At 56.5% G+C, this 22,119-nt stretch overlaps 1 protein-coding gene across 1 annotated transcript in view; it reads left to right on the top strand.

Annotated features, from left to right (window-relative positions):
• RPS6KA2 (ribosomal protein S6 kinase A2) overlaps window positions 1–22,119 on the top strand; it is a 167,003-nt gene that overhangs the window by 102,635 nt on the left and 42,249 nt on the right. Inside the window, exons 8-10 of the mRNA XM_043592740.1 lie at window positions 3,589–3,731; window positions 9,708–9,778; window positions 12,504–12,592. Coding sequence (XP_043448675.1) covers window positions 3,589–3,731; window positions 9,708–9,778; window positions 12,504–12,592 — 303 coding nt within the window. The remainder of the gene's footprint in view (window positions 1–3,588; window positions 3,732–9,707; window positions 9,779–12,503; window positions 12,593–22,119) is intronic.

Genomic DNA, 22,119 nt, shown 5'->3' with positions numbered 1-22,119 from the left:
CTCACCCCTTCCTCTGAGGCCCCCTCTTCTCCACACCCCTTCCCTCCGAGGCCCACTCTTCTCCGCACCCCTTCTCCCCGAAGCCCCCTCTTCTCCGAACCCCTACTCCCCAAGGCCATCTCTTCTCTGTAACCCTTCCTCCCTGAGGCCTCTTCGCACCCATTCCCCTCCGAGGCCCCCTTTTGTCTGCACACCTTCCTCCCCGAAGCCCCCTCTTCTCCACACCCCTTCCTCTGAGGCCCCCTCTTCTCACCCCTTCCTCCCGAGGCCCCCCTCCTCCGCAACCCTTCCCCCAGAGGCCCCCTCTCCTCCGCACCCCTTCCGCCCGAGGCCCCCTCTCCTCTACACCCCTTCCTCCCGAGGCCCCCTCTCCTCCACACCCCTTCCTCCCGAGGCCCCTCTTCTCCGCACCCCTTCCCCCCGAGGCCCCCTCTCCTCCACACCCCTTCCTCCCAAGGCCCCCTCTCCTCCACACCCCTTCCTCCCGAGGCCCCCCTCCTCCGCAACCCTTCCCCCCGAGGCCCCCTCTCCTCCACACCCCTTCCTCCCGAGGCCCCTCTTCTCCGCACCCCTTCCCGCCAAGGCCCCCTCTCCTCCACACCCCTTCCTCCCGAGGCCCCCTCTCCTCCGCAGCCCTTCCTCCCGAGGCCCCCCTCCTCCGCAACCCTTCCCCCCGAGGCCCCCTCTCCTCCACACCCCTTCCTCCCGAGGCCCCTCTCCTCCGCACCCCTTCCCCCCGAGGCCCCCTCTCCTCCACACCCCTTCCCCCCGAGGCCCCCTCTCCTCCACACCCCTTCCTCCTGAGGCCCCTCTTCTCCGCACCCCTTCCCCCCGAGGCCCCCTCTCCTCCACACCCCTTCCTCCCGAGGCCCCCCTCCTCCGCAACCCTTCCCCCCGAGGCCCCCTCTCCTCCACACCCCTTCCTCCCGAGGCCCCCCTCCTCCGCAACCCTTCCCCCCGAGGCCCCCTCTCCTCCACACCCCTTCCTCCCGGGGCCCCCTCTCCTCCACACCCCTTCCTCCCGGGGCCCCCTCTCCTCCACACCCCTTCCTCCTGAGGCCCCTCTTCTCTGCACCCCTTCCCCCCGAGGCCCCCTCTCCTCCACACCCCTTCCTCCCGAGGCCCCCTCTCCTCCACACCCCTTCCTCCCGAGGCCCCCTCTCCTCCACACCCCTTCCTCCCGAGGCCCCCCTCCTCCGCAACCCTTCCCCCCGAGGCCCCCTCTTCTCCGCACCCCTTCCCCCCAAGGCCCCCTCTCCTCCACACCCCTTCCTCCCGAGGCCCCTCTTCTCCGCACCCCTTCCCCCCGAGGCCCCCTCTCCTCCACACCCCTTCCTCCCGAGGCCCCCTCTCCTCCACACCCCTTCCTCCCGAGGCCCCCTCTCCTCCACACCCCTTCCTCCCGAGGCCCCCCTCCTCCGCAACCCTTCCCCCAGAGGCCCCCTCTTCTCCGCACCCCTTCCCCCCGAGGCCCCCTCTCCTCCACACCCCTTCCTCCTGAGGCCCCTCTTCTCCGCACCCCTTCCCCCGAGGCCCCCTCTCCTCCACACCCCTTCCTCCCGAGGCCCCCCTCCTCCGCAACCCTTCCCCCCGAGGCCCCCTCTCCTCCACACCCCTTCCTCCCGAGGCCCCCCTCCTCCGCAACCCTTCCCCCCGAGGCCCCCTCTCCTCCACACCCCTTCCTCCCGAGGCCCCCTCTCCTCCACACCCCTTCCTCCTGAGGCCCCTCTTCTCTGCACCCCTTCCCCCCGAGGCCCCCTCTCCTCCACACCCCTTCCTCCCGAGGCCCCCTCTCCTCCACACCCCTTCCTCCCGAGGCCCCCTCTCCTCCACACCCCTTCCTCCCGAGGCCCCCCTCCTCCGCAACCCTTCCCCCCGAGGCCCCCTCTCCTCCACACCCCTTCCTCCCGAAGCCCCTCTTCTCCGCACCCCTTCCCCCCGAGGCCCCCTCTCCTCCACACCCCTTCCTCCCGAGGCCCCCTCTCCTCCACACCCCTTCCTCCCGAGGCCGCCTCTTCTCCGCACCCCTTCCCCCCAAGGCCCCCTCTCCTCCACACCCCTTCCTCCCGAGGCCCCCTCTCCTCCACACCCCTTCCTCCTGAGGCCCCTCTTCTCCGCACCCCTTCCCCCCGAGGCCCCCTCTCCTCCACACCCCTTCCTCCCGAGGCCCCCTCTCCTCCACACCCCTTCGTCCCGAGGCCCCCCTCCTCCGCAACCCTTCCCCCGAGGCCCCCTCTCCTCCACACCCCTTCCTCCCGAGGCCCCCTCTCCTCCGCAGCCCTTCCCCCCGAGGCCTCCCCTCCCCTCTCCGTGGCGCCCACACAGTCTCGCTGCCACATGTCCCCACACCCTGTTTTCCCACAAAGGGAGTTTTACCCAGTGCCAGCACCGGGCACAGTGCATCTAGCCCCTGGCAATAAATATTGAGTATACATCTTTACATGCTTGTTAATGTTGAAAGTTAGGTCTACAATTTCTCATGAGCTTCTGTACCAGATCCTGACTGTCCGTTTAACCGGACCTTGCCTGGCACGGCGGTAGGGCACCTGTAATGTCCTGTCATCAGAGTTGTGGGGCATTTGGTGGAGGGTTAAGCTTCTCTTAATACTTCAGAAGTTGTCTTTGCCCAACGAGGAACTGCACGTAGAACATAGAAGTGACACTTGTGTGCGGTGTTTGCGAATAGCCTTGAGCTCCCACGTCAAATGTATCTATGATGTTACAGGGTTTGGGCTTTCTCTGATCAAGTAATCATGCTTCTGTTATTATTATTATTATTACTATTATTATTATTATTACTCATGACCCGGGGCTAATCCTGTGTCATGATTGGCTATTTGGGCCAGGTGCAAATTACAAACAACCGCTCCCAGGCACTAATGTGCAAAGCAAGTCCTTCAGCTGGAGGAAGCACATCCACCCGTAGGTAGTGTGACCCCCTTGCCCGGCCTGTGACCTCATGCCACCCTCACCGGGCCCTGACGGAGATGACGGACCGTGGCCTTCTTCCCAAACACGCTGAAACCGAGGGCCTCCGTCCTGAGAGCCACGTTCCCACGACCTTTGCCCACCAAGTGCGTGGCCACGCCCGCTGTGCCAGAACGGAGACCCTCGTGAGGATTTCCTGGAGGTCGGGGGGAGGGGTGGCCGCCCACCCCACGGCAAATGCCATCTTCCCTTTGTGCCTCAGCTCCGGGGACCACCTTCCCCAGCGGCCCGTGCCTGGAACCCCTTCCGGCCCTTGCCTTCAAGCTAACCACCTCCGTCCATCCCAGCGGACCGGGGGCCACATGCTTCTCTGTCCCCAGGCCTGCTTGTTGGTCCCCAAGAAGTGCCATCCCTCGATCCTGTTAGCAGGCACTCCTGGGTTTGTAGATTCTTGAAAGACTCTGTAACTTACCGTGTGGGGGCATGATGACGCTTGCATCCAAGGAGGGTTCTGTGCTGGGACAGAGCGGGCGGGAGGGGTGACACGTGCGGGCAGAATTCCCCCACGTGACGGGGGAGCTGGCGGGTCAGGAGCCCACACAGACACGGTCCTGACTGCCGCCCAGACTGAAGCAGCGCCCTGTGCTGTCCCTCTTTTAGATTTCGGGCTGAGTAAGGAGGCCATCGACCACGATAAGAGAGCTTACTCCTTCTGCGGGACCATAGAGTACATGGCACCCGAGGTGGTGAACCGGCGGGGACACACGCAGAGCGCCGACTGGTGGTCCTTCGGTGTGCTCATGGTAAGGGTCCTCCCCGTCCGCGTCGCTGTCCCTTGTGGCCGTGCCCAGGTTGCCCAGAGGCCCGCGAATGACCAGGGAAAACAGTGTTTGGGACGTATGCGAGCAGTGTGGCTGTGCGACTCGGGGACGGGGAGGAGGCCACCAGATTCCTGCCCCTGCCCCTCCTGGCCGCCTCCCTCTCTGCCCATCCCAAATTCCACCATCAGGAAACAGAACTGGGTTCATGTAAGGACCCACAGGTACTAAGAGTCAAAGCTTCCTTGTAGTTAACAGTCGTACAGGCTGAGCATGAGGGTTTTAAGGGATGCGGTGATCTTTGTATTAAAGACATTTGTCACGCACAAAATCCTGCTGAGTCGCAAAACTTAACGTGAGCCAAGATATACATGGAGTTGGACATTTTTACATCTACGTCTAGAAATTTGACTTTTCTTTAGCTCGTGTGTTCACACGGCTCAGACACAGACACCGCCCAGCCTGGGGCGTCCTGTCCCCAGACGGTCCTTCCTCTCCCTTCCTTGTGCCCCATCACTCCGCCGTCCTCCCCGACAGCACTACGCTGGGGGCCCTCCGTGCTCCCGTGCCCTCAGCGCACACCAGACTTCTCAGCTGGCGTGAGGCACAGCCTGTGCGTCCCAAGCCCAGCTTCTGTGCGTCCAGGCCACCACACCACATGCCTCACCTCTGTGTCCGACGCCCAGGGTTCTGGGCACCCTGTCCGGGTCCTCTTGGCACTTTGACACGTGGCCGCTATAAATCCGTCATGTTGCGAATACCCACTGGGAGTGTCTCCCCAACACAGGCACTTGGGCACCGCCCCGTCGGACCCCATCACGGAGAGCAGCGCCCACGCTCGGGGAGCTCCGTGACCCGTGGGGGTGACGCGGCTGTGGGCTCTCACCTCAACCTCCTCCCGGGGTCCCCTGCCCTTCCTCGTCCCAAAGCTCTAGGAGAGCTCTGGAGTTTGGAGAATATCGCACGGACGTCGGCCCTTTGCCTTTCCCAAGGAGACCTGGTTCCAGCAGCATCTGACGTCATTGACGCAGCAGGAACTGGGAGCACTTGGCTCCGGGCGTTTCTCACTGAGTTGGTGGGATCATCCAGTCATTTGGGTTGAAAAGACTCCACAGTCAGGGTCTCGTAACAGCCGGGGAGGCGAACGGGTCCAGAACGGTTGTGCTCGGCGGCAGGAAGTGGAGGGGGCGTCACCGTGATAACAGGGTCTCATGGCACTGAGTTTACAAGGCGCCTTCCTTCCTCCTCATCCCATCTGAACCAAAAAAATCATTAAGTTATGTGGGAAAGATCTCATTCTTTCTGTTTATAGAAGGGGAAACGAAGGCTCAAAGGGCTTGAGTGATTAAGATCATATAATTGTTCTAAAACCCACATTCTCATGTAGACCTGCCCACCGATCCCTTTAGCCCCCCAGCGCTAACCAGCTGGCTAACCAGCCAGATGTGACGATGCCTGTTTTCCTTTGGGCAGCACCAGGAGCGACTTCCAAATTCCCACTTGCAAAGAGAGATGGGTCTAGGGTGGCATTGGTGTCGCGTCTGAGCTCGGACTCGGGAGGAGATCGGTTTAGGGCATGCCGTGTGTATACGGTGCCCTCCACCGGCTTCGTTAAAGGGCGGGTAGGACCACCAAGGGAGCACCGCCAGGAACGGTCTGCACACTGCAGGGGTCGCCGCCCGTCCCCTGCACGTCCTCACTGAGGGGCTACCCCCAGACCGTCCGATGGCCACAAGTGCCCTCCAGGCTCGGACGAAGACGCCTGCATGGATGGCGGAGGCCCTTGTCCTCGAACAAAATTGTCTGAAGTTAGGTCCTTGAGGCTGGAAAAGAACTTGAGCAGTAGTGGTGGTCTCCATGGCAACAGTAAATCGCTAACATCTCCACACTAGCCTGGAACTCCGTTTTCAGGAGGACGTTGGGATTGTGCTTTGTGGGTGCTTTGCAGACATCGGAATGCTCCGAGGTCGTAAGGGAGAGGCCCTTAGATTTTTCTCTCATTTCTTAGCCACTCACACTGAGCGTGCGTGGATGTTCACACCAGGTGTCTGTGTAAATTGTTCGGCACATACAGCTGGCTCGGGCTCAGGAGCTGCCCTGGGAAAGGAAATGAACGCCTGCACCTCTGCCCTCAAAGGACCAGGTCACGTAGACTTTCAAGTGCTCAGAGCAGGGGTGATGCACAGTGGGTGCTGAGGGTTGTGGACTAGTCTGTGCTCTGCGCCCTCCAACACACGTGCACACAAACTTATACACCCCTGCTGAGGGGCACGTGGGTGGCTCAGTCGGTTAAGCATCCGACTTCAGCTCAGATCATGATCTCACGGTCCGTGGGTTCGAGCCCCGCGTTGGGCTCTGTGCTGGCAGCTCGGAGCCTGGAGCCTGCTTCGGATTCTGTGTCTCCTTCTGTCTCTGCCCCTCCCCCACTCGTGCTCTGTCTCTCTCAATCAAAAAATGAATAAACGTTAAAAAAAAATTAAAACAAAAACCACACCTGCTGAGCCCAGGCCAGCCCTGCCCCACCCCGGGTATCGCCACCATCCCAAACATCCCATTTCCCTGTAGGATTTGTCCTTGTCCGTTTTCACATTAAGATGTAACTTGCCCTTGATTTCTTTTTTAAGAATGCTGTTCAGCCAAACGAACTTGAATTGCAGGCTCCCTGCTATGAAGTGTGTCCCCTATGGAGAACCTTCTCGTTCCGCCGCTCCCGGCCTCGTTTGGGTGCCTTCCGTGGTGTCGTGTCTGTGCCCCAGGGCTGGCCACTCTCTTGAGGCTTGTCAGATGTCCCTTCAGACAGGGCTTTCTACCCCAGCACTGTTGAGGTTTGGGGCTGGACAGTTCTTTGGGTGGAGGCTGTTCTACACATTGTAGGATGTTAAGCAGCATTCCTTGCTACTCAGTAGACGTCACGGGCACCTACACCCCCAACCTCCCCAGCTTGACCATCAACCTGTCCCCAGACATTGAGAGATACCCCCCTACGGGAACAGCCTCCCCCACTGAGAACCACTGCTGTAGATACATCAAAATATTTATCCTTCTGTACATTTCCACAGCCTGCCTTGGTGCCAACCTGTGAATGGACCTCTTGGGGAACCGCCAGCATGTGTCCTGGTGTGTGGGACCCCAAGGCCGATGATGGCTTATATCAGTTTGCCCTGGAAACCTTGGTCGGTCTCGGTATTGTTGAACAGCAGAGCAAACCTCTGACTGCATATAATGTCCCAGGAAAGCACATCAGTAAGGCCCTGATTTCCTGGGATGCTTAAATACGGAGAAAGTGCTGAGCGGCTTTGTTGAGAACAGTAATACTGAAAACTGAAATGATCTCCTTTCTCCACGTGTGACAGAGAGGGAACCTGTAAGGGGGCTGGGAGTGGTGGAAATAGACTCGTGTGGGGTTCATCGCGATCACCACCACCAGCATTGTCTTCATCACCAAGAAGCATTTAGTGGACACCCACGTTTGCCGCTGTGTTAGATGCTCATGAATAGTGCGTGACCTCCCGCTGTGTTGCAAGGGGAAGAACAGGGGAAGGAGGGAGAGAAACACAAAGGCTGTGGATCCCCCGGGGTCATAGTCAAAGCGAAGAAGGAATCACCAGGCCAATGCTGCAAGTTGCTGGTTGACCCACAATAAACGGTTACATGAGGCACAGATGTTCGGGACGGGCCCCGATTTTGTAGCAATGAGTTCTCAAAGGCTTTTCCTTGCCATGGAATTTCATTCCTGAAGGGAGAAAGAAGGGTAGAAGCAAAATAGGAAGGGGGTTTTCTTTGCTAATAGGATTCTATTTTAAGAGATACTTTGATTTTTCTACGATCAACGTATAAACTTTCATCTAGTTTTGTCAGATGAATGGCTCCTCTGCCAGAGCGTTCTACCCTTCCATTTAATTATATTTGCCTATTTTTGGATCATCTTCTGGACTCTCTGACTCTCCGTTTTTATGGCTTGTAGATTGATTGATTGCCTGCAGTCTGTTCTGTGTGTTTTCACCGAATGAGTACACACGGGAGGGACAGCAGGTGTTAGCACAGAGGAATGCTTCACACATCTCAACAGGAAGGAACTCTTAACGTTTCTTTTCAGATTTTACCTTCAAAAAGCAAACCGAGAGTATTAATAAGGCCTTAACTACACTCATTTCTTTCGGTTGGTTAATTTCACTCCCGGCAGGCTGTCATAAGGGTAACTCCATGGGGTAGGAAAGCTTTTAGGTACATTTCGGCATTACTTATAATAGCAGGAAATTGGAAACGTTCTAAGCGTCCAACAACAAATAAACGCGTTTTGGCATATCCACATATAAAGCGATGTTATGAAGATTTTCCAATAAGCATTGGAAGCCTTTGTATTGTTCTAGGAAAGGTTGGTATATAAAACCTTATCTGTGTTTTAAAAAAACACAGCTTCAAGAAAGTACCAGAAGGAAATAACAAATATTAACTGTGGCTACCCCCGGATAATGGAATTGTGGGTGATTATTTTGGTCTTTCTACTCCGATGTAGTTCTCGAGTTTTTCCTAATGCGGAGGAGAGATACCACGGGATAAATTTTAAAGGAACAGAGACATGCAGTCAGAATCAAAACTAAGGCAAGTTTAGTAAGATCATACCAACACCCGCACTGAGGCTGTTCCCTTATACAGTTTACCCTTGAACCGCACAGGGCTAGGGGGCACTGACCTCTGAAGGTACTGGAAAATCCACATACAACTTCGACTCCCCTCAACATTAACTAATAAGATAGCTTAATGTTGACCAGAAGTCTCACGATAACATAAGCAGTAGATTAACACACATTTCGTGCATTATATGTATTAGGTACTGTATCCTCACCGTAAAGTAAGGTGAAGAAATGTTGTTAAGAGAAAATCATAAGAGAAAACACGCCTGTGGTGTATGTAGTACTATATTTACCAAAACATGACCCGCACGGAAGTGGATTATTTCACACCCGTCTCGTTCACACCCGTGTCGTTCACACCCATGGTGTTCACACCCATATTGTTCACAACCGTGTCGCTCATACCCATGAGTCACAGCTGTGTTGTTCCCAGCGGTGTCATTCTCACCCATGGCGTTCACACCCGTGTCATTCACAGCCATGTTGTTCACACCTGCGTTCACACTTGTGTCGTTCATGCCGGTGGTGTTCACACCTGTGTTCACACCCGTGTCACCCACACCCATGTTGTTCACACCCGTGTTCACACCTGTGTTCAAGGCTCAAGTGTAGTTGACAAGGACGTGAAGACGCGGCCTGGGACCAGTACTGTAGCCTCTGTCAGTCAGATTCAGCGTCCCATTTTCAAGGACAGGGTTTGGTGGCACGCCTGCCCTAGTTTTTTCTCAGAAGGGGGCAGGTGCACACCTCGTCCAGGTCGTACCCTGCGGGTCCAGGCCACCCCTTCCGGAGCCCGTGCAGTCCGGGCTTTTCCGTGCTCGGGAAAGGCCGGCCCTCGATGCTGTCTCCGTCCCGGCAGAGGTCCGCTTGTTATTTTCAGCGTGGCCCTGTCGGAGACATTCCTGGCGCCATACTGTTCTCACTGGACGTTCTTAACGGACCAAAGTCACTCTGCCCTGGCCGCCGCCTCCACAGCACACACCAGAGAAGGACGGGAACGGGGTCCTCCACCGGCCCCATGGAAGGGGGACGGCCCAGCCTCCATCCCCTTGCCATCCATCCCCTTCCCCAGCGTGTCTCCTCGCCTACCACGGCCGGGGTACGTCCTGGGTTGCTGGCTTGTGCGCCTCCCCGCCCAACTTTGAGTGCCATGAGGCCGCTCTGCTCACTGATGTGCACCTAGCGTGTCGGCCAGGGCCTCCGCCTGATTGATTGGGATTTTGAAAGGACATGTGAACTTTGGCCGCATTTTGCCCACCTGGGGGTCTGTGCTAGTAAATCCAGTTGCTCTGAACACTCACCCTCCTTGTTCTGTGTTCCTCTGCAGTTCGAGATGCTCACGGGATCGCTGCCGTTCCAGGGGAAGGACAGGAAGGAGACCATGGCCCTCATCCTCAAGTGAGTAGGAAACACCCACCCTTGGGGATCTATCCAGTATGCCCAGCACCTTCCAAAGCAAGAGCTTCGGTCTTGGAAGCCCGGGTTGTTAAGTAGGCATCAGCAACAACCGTGATACGCATTCTTGGCGTTTTCGCTGCAGGGGAGACGCTGACGGGGATCCCCGAGTGACCCTGGTGAAGCGCAGATAACGTTTTCCATCAGCAAAATCGCGTGTGGTGTCAGCGGCAGGGAGTGTGGTGATCAGGGACCTTCAGAAACAAAGTACAGATTCGGAAGGGTAGAGGACTTAGGGGCTCCAGAGAGCACAAGAGTGGGGGTTCCTTTCTTTCTCTCCCTCTTGACCCCATTCGTTCAGGTCCCTGAGCTCTCCTGCCTCACGTTGGCGAGGAATCACGTTGCCCACGTGACTGGACACACGCACAATTTTCTGTTCAGTTCTCCCAAAGAATCAATTACCGTGCAAGTGGATGTTGCTCTTAGCATCCCGGAAAGACGTGTAAACCCAGTGCCGGTCCTGCGATCATACCTTAAACATGAGCAGGCTCCGATACCCTAAACATGAGCAGGCTCCGCGTAAGCACGATGTCAGAAGGGAGAGCTCCAGGAGGAGAAGACAGGAGCGTGGATGGGGGTAGAGAAGCGGCTGGAAACAGGTACCCCTCGCTCCAAATTAGTGTCTCTCTGCTGTGCGAGGGCGTAGAGAAGCCGTAAAGCTGCTGGTCCTCGTGACCCGCTCTCGCAGACCCTGCAGGTGGACACGACACTTTTATAAGAGCAAGAGGCGCCTAAAAAGCTTAAGTTTTTGTAGGTTGCGCCATTGTGTAAGTGGGAGGAGAGAAAGGAGTGGAGGAAAGCCCACAGAGAGGATTTGGTCAGTGTCTTCCTCTGTTGTGGGCAACGGATCTATGGCTGCGGCCTGCTATTTTTGCACTGCTTACCTCTGTGACTTTTAATTTTAAGGGGGAACACGAGCTGTACTTTCTCTAAAACGAGAATAATTCCCTCCAGCTAATCCTGTGTGTGGACTCATCGCTTGGGAGCGGCTGAGCATTTCTGAAAGTCAACACCAAGCTGTGGTCCCGTGGCTCCCAGAACACAATCTGGGGACCCCGGGGACCGAGAGCCTCCTGGGGGCTCGCAGGCTCCTCCTTTCCTGGATTTTTTTTTCTTTTTTTGCAGTCATTTGGGTCAATTAGATTACTGGGTTTTATTTTATTTTCATTTTATGTTTTTCATCACAGTAGGTTGATAAGGGTACATTAACTTTTCGAGGAGCCTCCACACCGTTTTTCAGAGCGGCTGCACCAGTCTGCATTCCCACCAACAGTGCCGGAGGGTTCCTCTTTCTCCGCATCCTCGCCAACCTCTGTTGCTGCCTGAGTTGTTGATGTTAGCCATTCTGACAGGCGTGAGGTGATATCTCATTGTAGTTTTGATCTGTATGTCCCTGATGATGCGTGACGTGGGGCATCTTTTCACAAATCTGTTGGCTATCTGAAGGTCTTCTTTGGAAAAATTCTATTCATGTCTTCTGCCCATTTTTTTAGTTGGATTATTTGGTTTTGGGATGAGGAGTTGTGTCCGTTCTTTATGTATTTTGGATACTAACCCTTTATCCGATATGTCATCTGCAAATATCTTCTCCCATTCCGTCGGTTTTTTTTTTTTTTTAGTTTTGTTGATCGTTTCCTTCGCTCTGCAGAAGCTGTTTATTTTGATGGGTCTCCAATAGTTCATTTTTGCTTTTATTTCCCTTGTCTCCGGAGACATACCTGGAAAAATGTCGGTAGGGCTGATGTCAGAGGTGTTGCTGCCTGTGTTCTCTAGGACTTCTATGGTTTTGGGTCTCACATTTAGGTCTCTCATCGATTTTGAGTTTATTTGTGTGTGTGGTTACGAAAGTGGTCCAGGTCTATTGTTCTGCATGTCGCTGCCCAGTTTTCCCAACACTACTTGCTGAAGAGACCGTCTGTTTCCCATTGGATATTCTTTTCTGCTTTATTGAAGATTAGTTGACTATATATTTCCGGGTTTATTTCTGGCTTCTCTGTTCCATTGATCTGTGTCTGTGTTTGTGCCAGTCCCATACTGTCTTGATTAGTACAGCTTTGCAATTAACTTGAAGTCTGGAATTGTGAGGCCTCCAGCATTGGTTTCCTTTTTCAGGATTGCTTTGGCTATGTGAGGTCTTTTGTGGTTCCATCCAAAGTTTGGGATTGTTTGTGCTAGCTCCGTGAAGTCCCAGATTTTCTTCCTGTACTGCAACAGATCGAACACAGAGGTAGATGAGCATATCTGTCTTTCTCTCCTCTCACCCAGAAGAGATTCCCGAACTGTAAACAATATCACTCTCCCAGCCAAACCTTTTGTTGTTATTTTGGAAAACGTGGTTCGTAGCGTAGCAACGTAGTAAAACATCATTTAAAATGTTACTTATGTTCATGGGATTCTTAGTGGTTCTTTTTAATTAGTTGCATTAGTTTTGAAGCGAATTATTCAGTCGCTATGGTAAAGATTTCTCTCCTGGAACCCACGTAAACAGAAGTTCTTTGATGCCTGCCGTGACTTCTAGGGCGCAGAAGGGCCCTAAGGCCAGAAGGTTTGGGTGCCGCTGCTCTGGCTCACGTCGGTTTGATCTGTTCATGCTGACTGAGCAGGATCGCAAAGTGCTGGAGAAAACTCTGGCCGTCCTTCTCATCCTAAACTACAACTCCGTTTTCAGAGCCAAGCTGGGCATGCCACAGTTCCTCAGCACCGAAGCGCAGAGCCTGCTGAGAGCCCTCTTCAAACGGAACCCGTGCAACCGTCTGGGTAAGAGCCCGCATGCGCCCCGGGAGGGCAGGGGCCGTCCGCCCGCCCACCGCTACTGCCTGCCTGCACCTTTTACCAGGTTCACTGAGAGCAAGGGGCCTGAATCAGGTGTGCAAATGCCCTCTCGCGTCCAAGCTACAAGGACTTCGAAGACACAGTCTCTGGCCAGGGGTTATTAGCCGTTTCCCAAAAGGCACTGTTTTTGCACAAAAGGGTGGAACTTGTTTCTACTCGTTTTACGTTTAGAACCCCGCAAACCTGGGACAGGACGGCTGAAAGCTGCCTCTTGTTCAGTCCCCCTTAAATTAATACATCCTAACGTGTGTGAAAATCAAGAGTTACGCGAATGTTAGCCAAGTACTAATCCACTTTCAGAATCACTCTCCGCGAAAGGTTTCCCCCCGGCTGCCTCTCGGTGGACGTCTCCTCCTGCAGACGCACGGGTTGCCTAGGACTCCCGCGAGTAACACAGCTGCCGAATCCTCTTTGCCCGCTTGCTGCTTTCCATCCCTCGTTGTCACGGGCACCTGCGTGCGCGCTGGGCGTAGTGACGCGTGGTCAGCGGTCAGCAGTGCGGTGGGGCCGTCGGGCGGGAGGAGGTGCCCGGCACGGTGCCCACTACGGGGGGAGCTGGAGAGCAAGGACAGGAGCAGGCCCCGTCCTGGTGCCCGCATAGCGCCAGGCTCTGCTGTCCAGAGAGCTGATGGAGCAGCGTATTAACACTCGGCAAAACCCACCAACATTTTAAACCGTGTACGTTCCCCTACCAGATGTTACTTCTAGAAGTCTATCCAGCCTGTAAGTTGCATGTATAAAAAACGCTTGTTTAGCAACGACCTAGAAATAAGGCATACGTCCAACAATAAGGACACCGTCAAGTAAATTACGGCACGTCGTCCCAGACCTACAGGGCAGCCATCTAAATGGGGTGTGCTGTCACCAGGTGTCCCCGCGATGGCACCAGTGACCTCTCAACTGGGTAATTCTCTCTCGTGGAGGACCATCTTGCACTGCAGGATGTTCAGCAGCATCCCCGGCCCCTCCCTCGATGCCTCGCTCCCCCTGCCCTAGCAAGCACAACCGTCTCTAGCCTTGACCCTGGGGACAGCCCCCCGGTGAGACCCTGGTTCTGTAAGCCCGGCTAGAGAGATGCCCAGCATCTATCTAGTTGCAGAGATGAGTTGCTACAGAGTCTAAAGGCATCCCATGGTGGAGCCTGTACCCGTTTTATAGCAGAGGCGGTCTCTGCGAGGGGGTGTGGGGAGACCCACGTGAGCCCCGGCCCCGAACACCCACCTTGTGCAAGCCCCGGGATGGTGTCTGTTAAACGGCTGTGGTCGAATGACTTTGATTCAAACCAGCCAGCGTGATAACTGTGCGCCTCTTAGGCACTGCACCACATAGGGGCCCAGAGGCCGGACCCTAAAGGCAGGGCCTGCTCACTGGGCCACAGGCACTTCCCTGGAGGCAAGGCCGAGGCCCTCCCTGGAGAGCAGCTCTGGTCACTGAGCCACCAGGTGCCAGCGGGCAGGGCAGGGAGCCTTGAGGTCCAGGATGGGGCGCACCCCGGCCTCCACGGTGGGTTTTACACTGTGCTGACAATCAGGGGCTGTCGTGGTGTCTGTGCGTCCAGCTCGTGATCCGGAGGAACCCTCCAGGGCTAAACAGAATCTCCTCCACCTTGTTTCGGGCACCCCAGTGAAGTCCCAGACGGGACCTAAAGACCCTGGCCAAGAATCGTCAGGACCCCTCCTTGTCCTGGCTCTGACCGAGGCAAGGCCGGGGCCCTCGATTCTGAGCCATGCAGCGACGCCTACACCAGGCCCTTCCATTAGGAACCGGGCTTGCCCGCTCCCCGGCTGCGTGTGCCTGCACAGGCAGGCTCGGGAGGGCGGCAAAGGCTTGCCTCTCTCTCCGCCTTGGCGGTCTCCCCTACACGGCACGGGGCTGCCGCAGACGAGGCCCTCACGTCACCGTGGAGCCACCCTGCCCTGCGGGTGAGGGCCACGGGGGCAGCGGGAGAACGCAGCCCCAGGAGCGCAGATGGGGAGTCGAGGGCCTGCGTCTGACCCTTCGTCCTGAAACTGCTGTGTCGTTGCAATTTTGCCAAACCCCGTGTGGCCTGGCCCGGGCGCCTCCGCGAGAGAGCAGACGCTCACATCCGTCCCCGTGGCCTCAGGGGAGGAGGTAGGCGGCACCTGGTAATTGCGAGAGGTGTTTCAAGACCTGGAAGCAAACAGTAAATGCGTCCCTCCGTTCGGTGTGTTCACTCCCTCCACTTCATCCCTGAGCATCGCACAAAGATCGTGACCGTTTGCCTGTTTCTGATCTGACTTTCCTGATCGTGAATCAGTTGGTTACCTCCCCTGAACGTCTCCGTCCGTGTGCGCGTGACGCAGAAGGAATCCCTCCCCGTCCAGAGCCAACCTGCGCTGCAGCCTGGCCCGTCTTACCCCGCAGAACGCACCTGCCTCAGAGTCTGGGGTGCACATAAACATCTGGCCGGTCATTTCCACTCATTTCTGGGCCCCCCGAGCCCACCCGGTCAGAGCCCCTGTGTTGTTCTGTCCGTCTTCAGATGCCTGGTCCCGACACCCGGGCGCACCTCTATTTTGATTCTGTGTCTCCTTCCCGAGTGCTCTACCCTGACCGGCGTGGGCACAGCCTCTCCGCACAGCCCGGAGGCAGGCTGGGGGCAGCTCAAGCACTCCTCTGCCCAGCTCACTCCTCTTCTGGGGCCTCGGCCCTCCCGGGGAGGACGGTGGTGTGCGTGGGGCACTGCCCTAAGAGAATCATTATCTCGTTGAAATGCTCACAGCAGTGCTTCCCGGGAGGGAAAGGAGGGTATTCACAGAACGCCTGACTCACTTACAGTTGTTTAACTCGACGATGTCGTTTTTCACACTGCCGTTTCTTTTTCTCGAAGTAACGAAGTAACGACTCACGTGGCAGTAGGGGGTTGTGAGCGTTGGCTCGGCAGCTGGTTAGCGAAAGCCCAGATCTACCCGTCTGCTGGGTTTACTGTCCCTAGTGCATTGTTTTCCCATCCTCGTGAGCGGTGCCTTGTGGTCGCAAAGTGGCTGCCACAGCCCCAGGCGTCACATTCAGTTGAAGGGAGGAAATGGATGAAACGAGCTGCCTCCGTCCCTTTTATCAGGAAGGCAAAGCTTTCCCCAAACCTTGGGGCTTGCCTGTGCTTCTTGTGGGCAAGGAACCGCCACATGGCACTTCTAGCTAAAAGGAAGGAAGAAGACAAGTATCGGGATACGAGGAATAGGGGACTGGGAATGGTTGTCTTATTTGCCAGCCTCCAGGTCAACCGAGGAGGTGTTCAGGAAAGGGTGAGCGGACTTGAGGGAGGCCCTGTGCCTGGCCTGCCCCCCCCCCATTTCTCATTCCTCTTGGGCGGATCTTAGGGACCCATTGGTTAGGAAGGCGAGGGACTCTACAGTATGTAATCCAGGCTTGCTGGGACGTGGAGAATGGCAGGGGTGAGCCTAGAGAAGGGGAGCTCCTGAGGAGCCCCGGGTGGCAGCACCAGGCACAGGGGCAGAGGGCCAGGACCGCATCCTCTCCGGACCGGCTTCCCTCTCTGGGAACGGAGCGTGATGGCAGTAACTATCTCCAGTGTGGTCGGACGGACCGGAAGGGCCAGAGTAGTGCCTGACCCACAGCACACACTGTAACGTGTCCGACAGATCCGTGAGAAGGCAGAGATCGGCGGCGCACAGAGACCCGTGGCGGAGCCCGCGTCGGGACCTCTTGGCCACGTTGCTTCCCCCCGATCGGACCCTCTTCTTTCTCCGCCGCCTGGTTGTGGGACAGGGCAGAGCAAGGTTGTCCGATGCGCAAGGACCGGTAACCTAGCTCTGGCAAAAAAAAAAAAAAAAAAAAAAAGAAAAAGTCATTTTATGGGATGCGTTGAAAAGATACAGTTAAACATTTTCCTGAGATCGTTGCAAAAAAAGGAAGATCGAATGTCTGCCTTCCACGACAGGACAGCATTCAGGTGACTTACCTCGTCCTGAATTTGAACCAGAAAGAGAGCAGGGCCTCCCCAGTCACGGAGAAGAGGGGGCCCGACCCGGTTGCCCCCAGAGGACTCTCTACACAGTGCTCCAACAGTAATTGTGCTGATGGCTGGAACTCTTCTTTCAGGACCAAGTCTGTGCCACACAGATCTGTCCAGCCTCTGCCTCGTCGCTGTCGGGTGCACGGGGCACGTGCGGAAATCACACACTTCCTAAGGGGGCCAGGGTCGCACCTCCTCTCCCGCACAGCTGCCCTCTCGGACACGCCCGAGGGAGCCTGGCTGTGAGTCTTAGCCTGCCCGAGCTCTCCCGGGGGAGACCAGGCTCAAAACAGAGAGACAAAAACGCGGGGCACGTCCGCTTGCTGAGACACACGCGAAGATGTGATTCCGACCCGTCTCCTGTAGACGCTGGAGAATTCTGTCTGGAAGCCAGTCTCCTTTCAGATACCATTGCGTTTGCCAGAGAGCATTTGTCACAGTGACCCGGGTGAATGCGACACGGGGAGGGGCTGTGTTCTCCCTTTGTTCTGGAAGAGGCATATAATTTTCGAAATAGTCTATTTTTTGTCTTAGCACGTAATTATACAAAAATCATAGTTCTCTAACCCCCAAATATTACTTTATCATTTAGTTTTAAAAAATTTTTTTAATGTTTTATTTATTTTTGAGACAGAGACAGAGCATGGACAGGGGAGGGGCAGAGAGAGAGGGAGACACGGAATCCGAAATAGGCTCCAGGCTCCGAGCTGTCAGCACAGAGCCCGACGCAGGGCTCGAACTCATGAACTGTGAGATTGTGACCTAAGCTGAAGTTGGACGCTTCACCGACTGAGCCCCCCAGGCGCCCCTATTTTATTATTTAGTTTAAATAATTGATGAGCGAGAAAGATGGGCGTATTTAGTGTATAGATAATCGTCCGTTAGAAGATACTGGCCCATTGGAGCCCACGGAGGCATGGAAGCCAGCCGTCTATGGCCAAAGACTGCCCTCCGGATCATCTCTAAAGGGGATCATCACGCAGCTTTCCAGGAGCCATCATCCTTCCCTTGGGAGTGTTCACAACATGCGACGTCCACACTGAACATAAAGAAGAAACTGTAGTCGGGGTCATTGGTTACATAGCTTTCCCAAGGAAGGCAACTGAATCTTTGTTTCTCTTCCAAATTTTTATTTAAATTCTACTTAGTTTCTGTGGTATTGGTTTCGGGGGTGGAGCTTAGCGGTTTATCACTCACATACAACACCCAGCGCGCATCCCAGCAAGTGCCCTCCTGGACGCCCATCACCCATCTAGCCCATCCCCCATCCACCGCCCTCCATCAACTCTCAGTCTGTTCTCTGTTGTTAAGAGTCTCTTATGCTTTGCCTCTCTTTTTTATATTATTTTATTTTTCCTTCTCTTCCCCCATGTTCATCGTTTTGTTTCCTAGATTCCACGAGTGGAATCATATGCTATTTCCCTTTCTCTGACTTATTTCACTCAGCAAAATACACTCTGGTTCCATCCACATCACTGCAAATGACAAGATTTCATTCTTTTCGGTGACTGAGTAATATTCCATTGTATACATAAACCACATCCTCTTTATCCGTTCATCAGTCGATAGAAACGTGGGCTCTTCCCGTACTTTGGCTGTTGTCGATGGCGCCGCTGTGAACATTGGGGCACGTGTGGCCCTTTGCGTCCGAATTTTTGTATCCTTTGGGTAAAACCTAGTAGTGCGGTTGCTGGGTCGTAGGCTGGTTCTGTTTTTAAAGGAGGCAACTGAAGCCAGTTGCCCCCAGATCTTTAGCCATAAGGAGAGAGACCACGCTGGGGAGATTCATCTTGATCTGCAGGGCAGCTGGGTTGGAAGGCCGGGTCCTCCCCTCCTGTCTGTTTGCTGTGAGCCTTATTCTTGGCCCCAAAGTAGCCCCCGTGCCGTTCAGGGAGCTCAGAGCCCTCACCCCAAAGCCCGTTCTCACACAGATTTGTATCATGACCACGTTACCTTCACATCAGCCAGAACCTCTGTCTCTCGATTCCTAGCCTGTTGAAGAGCCCTCGCCCACCAGGTGGCCCCAAGGACCCCAGCCCCGGAGGCCGGGCCTGATGTTGGTGCTGGGAAACAGCAGCCTTTCTCCACCTCCCGGTGCCTCCCCTCCTGCTGAGTCCCCTTGTGAGGGGGTAAAAAGAGAAAGGCGACCACAGGGAAGGCTGAGATGCTCATTGGCTGTCCCCTGTCCTCTGTGGGCGGAGAGAACACCCAGTTCTGGAGGCCGGAGGTCCAGGAACAGGGTGTGGGCAGGGCGGGTACCTTCTGAAGCTGGGAAGGAGAGTCTGTCCCCGCCTCCCTCCCCCCCTCCAGGGAGATGCTGGATCCTTGGTGCTCCGGGGCCTCGGGGGACACCAGCCCCCCCCCCCACTCTCCCGTGTGTGTCTGTGTCCAAATTTCCTCTTTTCGTAAGGCGGCCGGTCATGTTGGGCTAGGGCCCACCTGCCCAGTATGACCTCATCTGTAACCACATCTGCAGGATCCCCACTTCCAGATAAGGTCACGTTCTGAGGTCCTGGGGGTGAGGACATCGACACAAGAATTTCGGAGGGACACAGTTCAATCCGTAACACCCTCCTGGGGCACGTGCATAGAAGATGCTGGAAGAAAGAGCAAAGATGCCTTACACCTTGCAGGTGGAGGTGCTGAGGCCCCCTCCCCCCATACGATTTGCACAAGGGTGCACGGCTACCCCAGGTCTAAAGCTGGCATTTCTGCCCCGGGATCCCCCGAATGTCCTGCTCCAGAGTCTGCATGGAAGTCTCACCTGCCACTGACCGGGGGCCGTCGCCGTTCGGTACACACGCCGTGAACACCCGCAGCAGGTGCCGGTCACACGCGGGTGCTGGTGCTGCCACGCCCCCCCCTCCCCCCCCCCCCCCCGCAAAAGCCGGTCACGTGGGCCAGGAGGCCGGAAACCGCAACCGCAGGGGGAGGGGCCCCCTGCCTCCGCTCTGCTGCCGCTGGGGGGACGGTCCCCCAGCAAACCTGAAAAGCCGGTCCCTTCCGTGAGGGCAGGACGCTGGCGGGCGGAGCGGGCATCCTGGAGGGAGGGGAGGGGAGGGAGAGGCAGGAGCACGCTGTGTTCCGTGTCGTGAGCGGTGAGATGCCCCACTTCACGGACTTCAAGAGTCTCGGAGTCAAATCTGTGTTCTTTTTTTTCTTTTTTAATGTTATTTTTAGAGAGAGCCAGTGCGTGCATGTGCACGTGAGCAGGGGAGGGGCAGAGAGAGGGAGAGAGAGAATCCCAAGCAGGCTCCGCCTTCACAGCACAGAGCTCCGTGCGGGGCTCGAACACATGAACCGTGAGATCGCGACCTGAGCCGAGATCGAGAGTCAGATGCTTGACCGACTGAGCCCCCCAGGTGCCCCACATGTGTGCTCATTGCGACCGTGACGGTGTGCACGTGGCAGCTGGTGTGCACGTGGCAGCTGGTGTGCACGTGGCAGCGTGTCACACACTTATTTACTGTACAGTGTGATAGGCTCAGGGATACAACCCCGTGCACAGTAGGTCAGCGGCCCCAAACAGCTGCTGTTGTCGGGAGTGGGGCCCGGGGGGCGGACTCCCCCTGGAGGATTCCCGGGTTGCATCCGAGAGGCCACAGCTGTGCTGGGGACGGGGCAGGAGGCGGGCGCGCACAGTAGGCCCAAAGAACATCACAGGAAAAACTGGGGCAGGCACCAGCACGTGGGAGGGCCCGTGTGATCTCCCTGTGCCTGAGGGGGGTTCCGGGAGAGGCAGTCCAGGCCAAGCCGGGTGCCGAGGGCACCAGGGGTCCCTCTGAAGGAGGCAGCCAGGGGACAGTGTCGGTGAACTAGAGAAAGCCCCCTGGGGCCCGTGTCGCTGGTGACCTGGTCCACACAGGTCTGCGGGGAGAGGGAGGTCGGGCGTGTTCCCTGAAGGAAGCCTCGGGAGGCCTGTCCCTGCGCTGCACCTCAGGGTCCTTGTCTCCGCCCCGGGGGTGCCTCCAGGTGCGACACTGGTCGCCCCGAAAGATTTGCAAGCCCGGGAAGCCAGAGACAAGAACCTGGGGAAAGGCCCCGTGCCAGCCTTCATGCTGCAGCCCGGGAGCACCCGGGTGGGGTCGGGTCGAGCGCCCTGCAGAGCCTCGGGGTGTGCCCGTCGGCCGTGGTCACCAGACGGTGGTGGCGGCTCTCGTGACTGGGGCTGTCGGGCGGGCCCTCCGAGGCGGCTGTTTTGAGTAAATGCCTCTCCAGACCTTCTGCAGGATGGGAGGTTGCAACGGACCCACTCTCTAGGGCTTTGCAAAGTGGCCGCTTGTCTGGCTCGTCCCTCGTGACCGTCCGTGTCTCCTATAGGAACTTCTGGGAGGGTCTCAGAGCCCCAGGGGGATGCGGCCGCGGTCAGGTAGGAAGGAGATGGGCCGACGAAGGTAAAATAGCATGGCCGTGTAGACCGCGTCGGATCCGGTCCCCAACCCAAGCACACCTGTGGCGAGCGGCTCCCCCCGCTGGCAGGCGGACGGCCCTCTGTGTTTCGCGTTTCTGTTCTGCTCTCCAGCGTCCCTCTCCACAGTGCTTTCCCCGTCCTGGTCTCCGGTGTCCCATCCCGGCTCCCGTCAGCAACAGGCCGACCTTTGACGGCTAGGTCAAGACCAGCACGCCGGTCGGCTCCAGCCAGCCCTGGGGGCCGAGCGGGCGCCAGACCCCAGCTCTCAACCGGCAGTGCCCTCTGAGACCCAGCAAGCAAACGTTTTAGACCCTGAGTGAATGAGATGCCAAAGGGCCAGAAAATACTTCCAAACTATGAAAAATAACGTGTAGGCAAAGGGTAAGTGATTAAAATGTAAAGCGCAGGCCTCGTGTTCACGTCCTAGATGGTGCGGCCTGGACGTGACAGTCGGGCAGAGCTCCAGTGTTTGCGAGGACACCAGTCCCAAGTGAGCTTGTCCTGAGCGCGCCCCAAGAATCCGAGGCGGATACCGTGTGACTCGAAAACAGCAGCCGAGTAAAATACTTCAAAGGCATCTCGAAGGGGCCAGGATTAAACATTTCCCCAGGCTGTCTGTGGAAGTATTTGGGGCAGATGCCAAAACCCTTTGAGAATAATTTACAGAGAATGTACAAGTCCAGTGATGATTAACCCCACGGTGACAGAGGTCGCCTTGTTCAAAACGTGGAGTGGAGAGCCGACCGTAACCGGGGCCGTGGAAAAGCACACCCCCGCCACCGCCGGAGAGCACGCTCACGACTGTGCATTGACTGAGGAGGTCCCAACTGGGTGCCAGGTCACAACGTCCCCCCAGGGGTAGAAATCAGACGCGTGGGGCCAGGTGAACACGTCCAGTGATACTACAGTTTGGCGATGGACCACAGATGATTAAACGTCCCTACCCCGACGGCTGTGATTCAGGGATCTGCACAAACGCTCCCTGACTTTCCTAGCCCAGAACTCTGCCCGATTGTCAGAGGTGTGCAGTTGACGTAGAAAGGG

The sequence above is a fragment of the Prionailurus bengalensis genome, chromosome B2, assembly GCF_016509475.1.
Source record: "Prionailurus bengalensis isolate Pbe53 chromosome B2, Fcat_Pben_1.1_paternal_pri, whole genome shotgun sequence".
In the NCBI taxonomy this organism is placed as follows: Eukaryota; Metazoa; Chordata; class Mammalia; order Carnivora; family Felidae; genus Prionailurus; species Prionailurus bengalensis.
The sequence above is the reverse complement of the archived record's forward strand: the minus strand, read 5'-3'. Positions and strand labels throughout refer to the sequence as shown.